Source organism: Sceloporus undulatus, chromosome 7, assembly GCF_019175285.1.
Source record: "Sceloporus undulatus isolate JIND9_A2432 ecotype Alabama chromosome 7, SceUnd_v1.1, whole genome shotgun sequence".
NCBI classification, from domain to species: Eukaryota; Metazoa; Chordata; class Lepidosauria; order Squamata; family Phrynosomatidae; genus Sceloporus; species Sceloporus undulatus.
In genome coordinates, this window is record NC_056528.1 from 12,540,640 (window position 1) to 12,551,644 (window position 11,005).

An 11,005-nucleotide genomic window follows, 5' to 3' on the forward strand; every position below is an offset into this window, starting at 1 on the left:
CTAGAATAACTGGGTTGTTGCCTTCTGAAGTTGTTAAGGCCTGAGCAATTGTGTTGGTAATAGAAAACGCTCAGTTTGCACTGTACTGGTCCTTCCAGTCATGCATCCATGCCTGAGTGCAGCAGAGAAGAAAGGAACAAATTCCACATTCGCTTTGCACTCTGGTTCCTGCCAGACCTGCAGACTGGATGTAATGCTATTAAGATGAATAATCCAGACTTTGTTTATCTGGGCAGCTGTCTTGGAAGATTAGTGGAAACCTGTTTTAGGGGCAACAGGCTTCTTAATCAGGAGTTTGGTCTCTTTATCAATCCACAAGTACTTAAGGACAACCACTTCTCTCTTCAGCCAGGCCCAGGGAGCCCAGGGCGGCAGAAACTACAACTGCTTTGCTGCAATGGAGATCACAAAGCATTGAGTAAGGAGGAGGGAATGTCGTACTGTGTGCAGTCTGAGTAACTGATTCCCACTTTATTTTGCCTGCCCCCCCCCCAATTCTCTGTACACTAGGTGTGGAATGTGCCACTGACATTGACGAGTGTGAAGGGCACCCGTGTGAAAATGGGGGTGCCTGTGAAGATGGTATTGCTGACTACATCTGCCATTGCATCCTGGGTCCAGATGGAATTGCCTGGGGTGGGAAGAACTGCTCTGTGGAGCTCACTGGGTGCCAGAGCCACAGCTGCCAAAATGAGGCCTTGTGCGTCCCCACCTACCGCTCTGGGGCCCATGGACACCTGTGTCAGTGCCGCCCAGGATTTTATGGCCCCACGTGCTCCATGCCCACCTCCTTCTCCTTCACATCCAAGGTCTATCTCTTCATCAACTTGTCTGTAAACCATGAAAAGGCAGCAGAAAGTAACCTAAGCAGTGTGTCTCTCCGATTCCGGACCACCTTGCCTGATGCCATCCTCTTCTACAGAGGCCAGCACACTGAACACCTGTCCCTGGAGCTCTCTGGCGGTCTTCTGCGAGTGACACTTTCAGTACAGGATGCCACATCATCTTTTACCCTGGCAGCCCCACGGGTAGATGATGGCCACTGGCATAAGGCTGAAGTCCTCATGCAAGACTCTCTGGAGCTCAGGCTGTGGCATGAATCCTGCAATGCTGGCATCTGTCTGATTAGTCATCCCCTTGAACAAACACCCCTTGCTTCTTTCCTGCCATCTCTTTTGCACATATATATTGGGGGAGTTGAAGAGACACTAATGGCCAAACCCATTAGAAATTTCATTGGCTGCCTAGAAGACTTGTGGATTGATTCAAAGGTTGTCCTGCCACAGGAGGTGGCTGGACTGCAATCCTCCGGCTTCCAGGTGGGCTGTGAGAGGACAGAGTGGTGTCGTTCTGATCCTTGTTCACATGGTGGCCGGTGCATTGACCTCTGGACGGATTTTCGCTGTCACTGTCCTCGGCCTTACGAAGGTCACACATGCGTCTATGGTGAGTAACAAAGACAGAGTTCCTTGGGGAAGGTGATATTGGCTTGCCAGGCAGAATTTGTTCATCATTCCTGTCCTTAGTCTTGAAGTGCTAGGGAGGAAATTCTCTGGGTCCCTCAGGTCCTTCAACAGGATCAGCAAGAGACCAATAAGCATGGAGGGGTTCAACAGGTCCAAGCGCTAGCCCTAAGGTTGAGACAGCCCCAGATGCTGGCAGAGCCCAAGTGCCATGGTTTTCAAGGGTTTGGTCCCTTAGAACCATCACCATTTCCAAAGCTTCCTGGGGGGTGAGAAGATCAAGACCAGCCTAGTGGCATCTGAGGAGCTTGGTCCCTTCAGCTTAGATTTGGCATACATTTTGTTTTTCTCCTCCAGAGTCTCCTGCAGCAACATTTGGGCAAGACAACTCCTTGAGCTTTGCTACTTTTGAAATTAGCAACAGTCCCGGAGCAAACTTTAACATTTCCTTTTTCATCCGAACTCTGAAGCCCAGCGGTCTGGTGCTCCAAATCAGCAACGGGAGTGACACTTTCCTAACAGTATATCTGAAGGATGGGAAGCTCCAGATAGAGACTCCAACGGTTGACCCCATCAAGCCATCTGGGCATCTGGCTGATGGCATGAGACATTTTGTGATGCTTTCCTTCCATTACGGTGTTGCGCATGCCAGCCTTTTCAACAGAGAGGAGGAGCTGGGACCTCTGGTGATAACCCCTCTCACCGCTGGCTCCGAGCTTCACGTTGGTGGACTACAGGATCAAGACAGCATGAGCCCCTGGGGAGGACAGTTTAAAGGCTGCCTTCAAGATATCCAGCTCAATCACCACCAGATGGAGTTCTTCCCCCATCTAGCACAAAACAGGAGTGTCTCACAAGAGGTCTACGTGGGACAAAATACCAATGTTGGTTCAGGATGCATCTCAGATGACACCTGCAAGGTAAGGGAGCGCTAAAGGTCATTCAGCTGTGTCTAGATTCAGTTTTGCATGAGTCAGATACCTCTCTGAGCTTATGAATGGGAGGGATTGCCATGCTGGATCAAGTCTATCTAGCTCTGCACTGACTGGCCTACGAGGTGTCAAAAGTATGCAAGACAGAAAGAGGTACCCTTCATACCCTTCCCCAGGAGCAGGTGATTGGAGGTATCCTGCCAGGCTTCACTTTGCCCAAAATGGGATGGTCCTGAGATAATTCTATTGGATGATCCTAAACTCTGGGTATTCTCCCCATATTCACATTGGCTTGGTATTTCTCAACTCTATGATGCTGCATCTGAGAGGGTAAACTAAGTCTACAAAAGCACATGCTACAACTTCTTTCTTCATGGTTAGTCTTAAAGGTGCTAAAAGATCCCTTTGCTATCTGTGTTGTTTATCAGAGATGTTGTGAGGAGTGGGAGATAGCTGGTGGTTGAATTCTGATGGGAAGCCCAGCAGTATATTCCACCTCCTTTTGGGTGAGATTCTGGCAAGACATCTCAGGTTGCCAGCGAGCAGTGTTGTGCCTTGGCAAGTGGGTGGCCGCTCTCTTCAGGTGCCCCAGAACCTCCAAAAGTTCCCACCCCAAAAAAGTTTGATGGAACCTGTGGGGACTGGCAGCCTCCTCCTCTCAGTATTGTCCTCTGGTATGGGATAATGGCTAATGCTGTGGGATTAATGGGATTAACCTAGAAACTCACGTTGCCAGCATTTCCTTGCTGTGTTCTTCTCCCCACGCTACCGAAGGAGCAAGCATCAGGCAGGCAGAACTAACACCACTAATCTGCAAGGTGGGGTATGGATTATCATTTGCCCCTCTTCTTCTTCAGCATGTATTCCCAGGCTCTGCTTTCATTCAGTATCCGACTTCCCTGCCTTGCCCACAGAAGAGCATCTACTGTGGAATCCCATTACTCCTTGCATGCATTGCAACCTCTCTCTCTTGTCATGGGCTTGGTCCTGTGGGGTTAGGGATATCTCTGCACCCAGATCCTCTTGAAAGCGTCTGCAAACACATTTGGTACCATTCTGTAGTCTGCCATTTACGCACATATTCACAGGTGCAAGGACTATGCTTCCTTGCCTCCAAACAGCGAAAGAGTGCTCTGTCAGCTGTGCACTCTGCATGACCACCTTTCTCACTGAATAGAAAAATGTGGGGAGGAGCAACATTCCTTTTTTTATAGAGAGATTCTTTTTGTGTACTTTCCCTACTCTCAGCTGGGAGAAGTTAAGGTGCTAGTTGTCCCAGTTATGAGTACAAAGGCAGCTTTCCCTAAACTAGATTAACTCTCTACATCCTCATCAGTAATAATAATGTGGCATCCATCAGACCACACCAAAGCACTCAGTCCTATCTCATGGCAAGTCCTAGACTCAGTTATCCACCATTTAAACTGACCGGCCTCTCACCCGTGCCCTCCAGCATTTGCATGTTCTCATTTCACCTTCTCAGGGAAGATACTGGGACCTCTCTCCTTGATGACATTTCTCTTTTGTCTTTCAGTCTGGACCATGCCTGAACAATGGCCTCTGTGCCGTCACCTGGAATGACTTTAATTGCAGCTGCCCTGCCAACTTCACTGGGAAACACTGTGAGAAGAGAATCTGGTGCAAAAGCGAGCCATGCCCACAAGCCACAACTTGCATCGATGTTCCCTCTGGCTATGTCTGTAAGTCTTATTTCAGGATCTGTGGGTTGTCATAGGCCTGGCCTTTAAACTATGGGGTCTGGAAGGTCCTGTCCTTTTGCCTCTCACCGAACACAAGCTCTAATGCACTAAATTTTCTGATTGTCCTTTAAACTCCCCCCCCCTCCTTGCAGGCCTGGCCAGTGTCACCTTCTATGAACGCAATGCCATTGAGTTGACCGCCAACACAACCATCGCCAGAGCTCTCCACAGCCTGCGCCTGGACTTCAGAACACGGGACAAAGAGGCCATCTTGCTGCGGGCTGTAGAGGAGGTGGATTCTCTCTTGGTGGCTATCCAGAATAACTCCCTCTTGGTGGAGATCAGGAGTGGGAACGGCATTGAGGGAGCCAACTTCCTTAGTCAGAGGTCTGTTTCAGATGGTTATTGGCATACGCTAACATTGTCCATGGAAGAGCCCCTGGCTCTTTCATCAAGATGGCACCTCCATTTGGACAGCTCTGTCAACACAACCCTTGATGGGAATGCTGGGAATCTGGACTTCCTAAGAAGCAAGACAGTGCTTGTTGTGGGAGAAAACTTCACCGGGTGCCTTGGGCACATGGACATAGGCGGTGTGTTTTTGCCACTGGCTGTCCCCATCTCCTACCCACAGCCAGAGCAGTTCCTGCAGATGAATGGTGGGGCAGCCCTCCTTGGCTGCAAGGGTGCAGACATCTGTTCTTCCGGCCCATGCCAGCATGGGGGCTCGTGCCAGGACCTCTTCAATGCCTTCAGCTGTGCCTGCAGTCCTGGGTGGGAGGGCTCGCTTTGTGAGGCCAACATCGATGACTGCAAATCCAGCCCCTGCATTCACGGGAAATGTATGGATGAGGTGGGAGATTTCCAGTGTGACTGCCACAAGGGCTACATTGGGAAGCGGTGCCAGATCAATGTGGATGACTGCATTAGACACAAGTGCCAGAACGGAGCCACCTGTGTGGATGAGGTCTACAGCTATTCCTGCAAGTGTCCACCACACTTCACAGGCCCTTTCTGCGAGTGAGTATCTAGCCAAGGATTCCTATGGAGCAAAGAGGGAATCAAGGGATGGTCTCCCCTCTTTGTGTCCAGTTCCCATCCTTTACCTCTCAATGTGGGCAGATGGGCAACTCTGCAATCCTGGATTCACATCTCACTTTGCGCCAAGACACCCAAACATTACAGTGCAGTGTTAAGGATGCTGCTGTCTTAGCCGCAGGCCTCTTTGGTGCCAGGAAGGATGCCAGAGAGCCAAGCAAATGGGATGTGTCTCAAATGCTTAAATTTCCTATGTACAATACCAGTGATTTTTTAAAAAAATTGTACAATGCCTAGAAAATGGTTCATAAATAACTATTCTTACTCATTATATTTCTCTCTCTGTTTTTACCAGGTGGCCATTCCCCCCTGAAGAATGTGGGAAGAACTTCACTTGTCTGAATGGCGGCAAATGCATCAGCGGGCCCTGGGGAGCCAACTGCACCTGCAAGCCGGGCTACACGGGAAGAAAGTACGTCTGGGGCTCCTTGATCCCCCGTTTGGTTCTCCAAAGGGGCTTTGTCCTTTACAGAGCAAGCTTGCACTTAGGAATTTTTTTGGAGTTCCCCTAGTTGCCTGCACTAGGCCTGTTGGTGGCATTGCTTCCCAAAAATGTGCCCACTGAGAAATACAGCTAACTTCTAAGCCATCTAGAGCCATCACACAGTCGGAAGTAGGATTTAGGCAACTCGCTTATAGCAGGGGATGTTTGGGGGGATGCAACTCAACTATAGCAGGGGGTGCTTCAGGCTGTTTCTGAGCAGGTACTGTTCTCCAGCTGAGAGAGCCAAGCTATTGACTACTAGGCTTTCCACAAGACCGGCTGCTTCACCATCACAATTTCTTCAGGGCTGTGGCTGACTGTGGCTCTCCTTTCCTTTCCAGGTGCCAGATCAACATCAATGAGTGTGACCCCAACCCCTGCCAGAATGGAGGGACCTGTCAAGACTCAGTAAACCGGTACCGGTGTGTGTGCAGTGCCAGCTACACTGGAGAGCGTTGTGATATTGATGTAAGCGGGCCATTTATCTTTCCTCACCTAGCAATGGTGATGGTGGTGGTGTGTCAGGCTTTTGTTCTGAGGCTTATAAGGAGGGGCTGGGTGAGTGAGTGCCGGAATCTGGCTGAGACACAGAAACAGAAAAGAATGGATTTTAAACCCTTCATATTGTGACAGAAGCCAGGGTAGACTGTGTCTCTTACCCCCAACCTGTATGTGAAGGAAGCTCAACTTTGGGCAGAATTCCGAAATTGTTTTATACAAGAAACATGGGGTGTTTGCCAAGAGAGTAAATGTGAGGAAAAAGAGGCCAAAAGCCTAAAAAACAAAGGGGAGGGCACTGTGGGGCAGAGCCAAGGTGACTACTTGCCAGGTCCAGTTGCCAGACGAACTGTGCTTGAGTGGGCCCTTTACCCATTGTCTTTTTTCAGTTGCCTGCGTGTGGGTCACCTGCATTTGAGTTAGGAACCTACTAACATTAGATGCACGAACAATTCCTTCTCCATCCAAGCTTCACTGCATGTAGGGATGGGAGACAGGCTCACTGCTGTTGCTGTTGCATGGGTGCCTCTTGCAGGACACCTCTAAACATCTCCTTTGCATGCTTGAGCCCAAGGCAGTGCCCCAACTGGTGCTCCTTGGTGCTGGTCCCCTCCTGTCTGTTAGTGCTTGTTCCACTGCCTTTTCTCTTTCAATCCTCCATCACTAGGCCACATCTAATGTGTGTAGCTAGCAGAGCCTTCTTCTGGACAAGGCTTCCTTCCAGAAGCCGCCAAATCCTTGTCCTGCTCTATGGAGGACATGCATGCTGATGGCACGGATCATGCTCTGTCTGCAGTTCTCTTTCCAAATACTCAAATTGAGAGGAAAGAGTTAAGCTGAAGTCTGCTTGGCCCATGCCATTGTGATTCCGACTCTTGCTTAAAACTGCTCTCTGGGCAAGCCCTGCTCCAGTTAGACACCACTTCTAATATATCCAATTGCAAGGATTTAGAGCTCAGAATCTACCCAATTACCTGCTTATAACCCCCCCCCCTCAATTTCTCTCTAGGAAGGTAGCAGTGCTTGCCTGGCAGGCATCTTAACTGCGGAGCTTGCGCACATGGCTGTTTTTAGTAAGGCTTACACTAATCTCCCGTCCTCAATAAGGTTCTGTAAGTAAGCTCTGAGCTTCAGCCACTTCCTTTCTTGTACCATTGGGGAGAGTTTCTGCAGGCAAATACCCTGCTGTGGGTACAGGAACTGAACCCTCACCTTGGTGGGCACCAGGCATTTACAGAGTACACATGCTGGGAGATTTTATTTCTTCCTAATGCTCACAAAAAGTTCTAGGTGGGGCATTTTGTGCTTCTGCCATCATTCCTTGGAGGAAAGTGTCTTCATGGGCTAGAAACATCTTCAGGAAAGACCCATAGATGTCCCACTAGGGTATGGAGGACATCATCCTGACTTGGGCTCATGGTGTATATTTAGGAGTGCGTTTCACTTGCAGCCATCGGTACTCCTTTAGGCTCAGGCTCCATGTTGCTCACCTTTCTGTGAGCTGCTGGTTTAGCTTGGACCAAGCTCTGTCCAACCCTTTGCTCTTCATCCTTTGCCTGCTGCTTTTAACACTTCACTGGGGGCAGCATGTCGCCCTCCTTCCCTTTCCAACGCGGCTGAGCTGCCAAGCAGCTCTCCAATTGGGACTCATTGTTTCTCCGTTAATTTCTCTTGCAGAGAGGGACTCTTCCAGGTGCTCTCTTCCCGTTCCCATTAATTGAAGTAGCCGTACCGGTAGCCTGCGGTTGCTTGCTGCTACTCATTATTATCCTCGTTCTTATGATTCTCACGGCCCGGAAGAGGCGCCAGTCAGAGGGGACCTACAGCCCAAGCCAACAGGAGGTGGCAGGAGCCCGCCTGGAGATGGACAGTGTATTAAAGGTGCCACCGGAGGAGCGTTTAATCTAGGTACTGCCCAAGGGAGGCCACGAAGTGCCTTTGCAAAGCCTGCACTGAAACACTGGGCTTAGGTCTCAGGCCGTGCACTCCTCTCGCTCGCCTCACCAAGCTCCTTCAAGGCTTAGGAGAATGGTGGAGTCACAAGCACACTCGAGTGGCTGGGCCACAGGGGCCCCTGGAAGTAGCCGCGGCCCTTCCTCTCCTCACTCTCCTTGGTCCCTCTCCAGCAGCAGCAGGTAGTTAGGCCCCCCCTGCCCTACTCCGGCCATCCCTCCAGGCACCATAGGAGGCAGGCACAATTGTCTCAAGACCACCTTCCAACAGCAACAGCATGGCTGAGCCTGCCTCTGCTCTTAGACACGGCTCGGGACGACCAGAATCCACTGAAAGCATTTATACAAACATTCTCTTTTATGAAATAGCCCCCAGTCTGGGTTTTTACATTATGTCATATTTTTAGGGGGATTGTTCTCATTCAGATATAGTTTCTAAGAAAGGGTGGGTGGGAAGAAAGCTGCAAGGGCTTTAGCACGGGTGCTTGGGTCCTGCCCCTTGAGGAGGCGGACGGAGACCAGAGCAGCAGCAGTGTCTGGCAAAAAATACATGACAGGCCTGTGCCCAGTCTGCTCTTCCTTGAACTACCAAGCCCAAGCAGCATCCTTAAAACTGTTTGGCTGGCATTCCTCCAGTGGGTACTCACTCGTAGTTTCCCAGGCTGCGGACAAAACTGTGCAGGGATGGCAAAGTCTCTAGTTGTCTGAAATGCTGTAACGAAAGGTCAGTAACGTCTTGTTCTACCACAGCGACCAGCCTGGGCCCAAGTCAGCAGCTCCACACTGGTGGGCGCTGTGGGAGCGGCTGGAGCCGCTGTGCTCATCACCATCTTTGGCGTCTCAGTCGTTGCCATGAAGAAGAGGAGGGCCACGCAAGGAACCTACAGCCCAAGCCGCCAGGAGAAGGATGGGGCACGAGTGGAGATGTGGAATGTGATCAAGTTGCCACCCTTGGAGCGGCTGATCTGAACACAGAGCTTGCAGAGGACCAGGAGACCCAAACTGCAAAGGCTCACGCTTTCTCCAGCATTTGCCTTAAGGAGGCAATTTCATCCAGTCCATGCTTGCAGTGTAGCCGGCGGGCAAGAGGCTTGCTTCACTGGGTCTTTTGTGCTGCGACAACACACATGCCAGAAATGTTGAGCCAGCAAGGGAAGGATACAAAGGGGAGATTTCCAGGGGTGGAGGGTCTGTGCTCTGTTTGCACAGAAGTGCATTCTGGTGCCTGTTCTGCTCATCCATTTACAGGAAGAGGCTGAGCATCGGTCTGGGAACTCAGCACAAGCGGACAGTGTTAGATGTCAGGCAGTGGTCAGGAGGCAGAACAAGCCTGGATGACAAAGGCTGGAGGAAGGACTTTTGTGCTTGACCTCACTAATTACAGTCCCCAGCTCCCAAGAAGACTGATAGACAGAGTCTCCTTGGCTTTCTCCCCCTTGTTTCTGAACACAGGAGTTGTGGTTCTCTCTTCCCACTGGGACAGAGATGGACATTAGCTCCTCCTGGCAATCCTCTCGACTTCAACCAGCCTACAGTGCCTTGTAAAGCAAGTTACTTAAGTCAGTATTAACTCTGTAATCAATACCAGGACCACTTGGCATGTTCCTCCACAGACTCTGGAGATGGCTGCAGCTTTGGCCACTGGTGAAACACTCCTCTGCCAGTGAGTTTTCAAATGGTCATTTCCTGCTTTTCCTTCAGGTCTTGTTTTTGCTGGAGGCATAGAGAAGCAGGACCTCTCCCTTCCCAAAAATGAGAATACTGTTGGTAGAGGCAGTAGTATGAAGCAATGAAATGCTGCACTGCACAGAGAGCAAGGAATCCTTGCCACGTACAAGCCACAACACAAACACCTGCCGGCATGTGGCCTAAATTTGGGCCTAAAATAATTAGCATTTTACTGGGATTATGACTAACAGCCGTGAGAAATATTTTAACAAAACACTGTCTGCTCTAAAAGCCAAAGCCCAGATTTATAAGGGGAGGTGTGAATTCCCATAGATTGTGACAGGAAGGGACTCCCAGGCTGCTTTGCTGCAGCTTAGAATTACAAATATGAGGACGGGGGGGACATAGTAAATAGTTTAGAAATGCCAAAGGGACTACATTCAGTGACACAATGCTGAACCAGGAAGCACATAACTCTGCAGAGCAACACCTAGCCTGACTCTCACATCGCCACATGGTTTCCCTTCCCGATGCATGTTCACCTAATCTGTAGTAGGCAAGCCCAGCCATATGCAAGATTTCCTTCTCCTTTGCCCAAAGATCCCAATACTTAAAAAGCAAACTTCGCTAATCCCAATTCTAGATACTATGGTAAGTCAGCCCTTGAACATAGAGATATCTATACAGCTTGTGTCCCTGAAGCCGTGTTTTCACTTGCGCTCTGCTCAGGTGTCCCTGAGGCCTCAGAGAGGAGGCAAGTGAGCATTGCCAATCCCAGACCTTAGTGGATCACAACTAAAGAAACATTAAGAATCAAGCAGACTGAACAAGATGCCTCCTTCAAGAATCAGTACCAGGAATTCTTCACTATTGAGGCAACAGCCGTATTTCTACCATCATCAAGCTCAACTGACAGTCAAGGAGGTAATAGCCAACTACCATCTTATGCCAGTCATCACACCAAAGGAGATCCGTTGGACTTTACACCACACAAACCAACACACGTCGGGGGAGGGGGGGCTGTGAAACCATCTTCAAACCACCACCACCCCAAATCTAAATGATCCTTTTCTGATACTCCTCTCAGTTCTTTGCAAGATTTGCCTCATTTGTCTCCCAGTTCTGAGCCACACAGAAGGCATTGCTCTGCTGTGGATACCGATCAGTGTTTTTAGCCATTCTGCTGTTTAATTTATGAATGCATTTGTTT

General features: G+C 49.8%; 1 protein-coding gene across 1 annotated transcript in view; it reads left to right on the forward strand.

The window, feature by feature from the left end:
- Positions 1-8,548, forward strand: part of CRB2 (crumbs cell polarity complex component 2) — a 29,800-nt gene extending 21,252 nt beyond the window's left edge. Inside the window, exons 7-13 of the mRNA XM_042478040.1 lie at positions 511-1,446; positions 1,821-2,383; positions 3,930-4,095; positions 4,248-5,115; positions 5,489-5,605; positions 6,019-6,145; positions 7,853-8,548. Coding sequence (XP_042333974.1) covers positions 511-1,446; positions 1,821-2,383; positions 3,930-4,095; positions 4,248-5,115; positions 5,489-5,605; positions 6,019-6,145; positions 7,853-8,083 — 3,008 coding nt within the window. The 3' untranslated portion in view covers positions 8,084-8,548. The remainder of the gene's footprint in view (positions 1-510; positions 1,447-1,820; positions 2,384-3,929; positions 4,096-4,247; positions 5,116-5,488; positions 5,606-6,018; positions 6,146-7,852) is intronic.
- Positions 8,549-11,005: the final 2,457 nt, after the last annotated feature.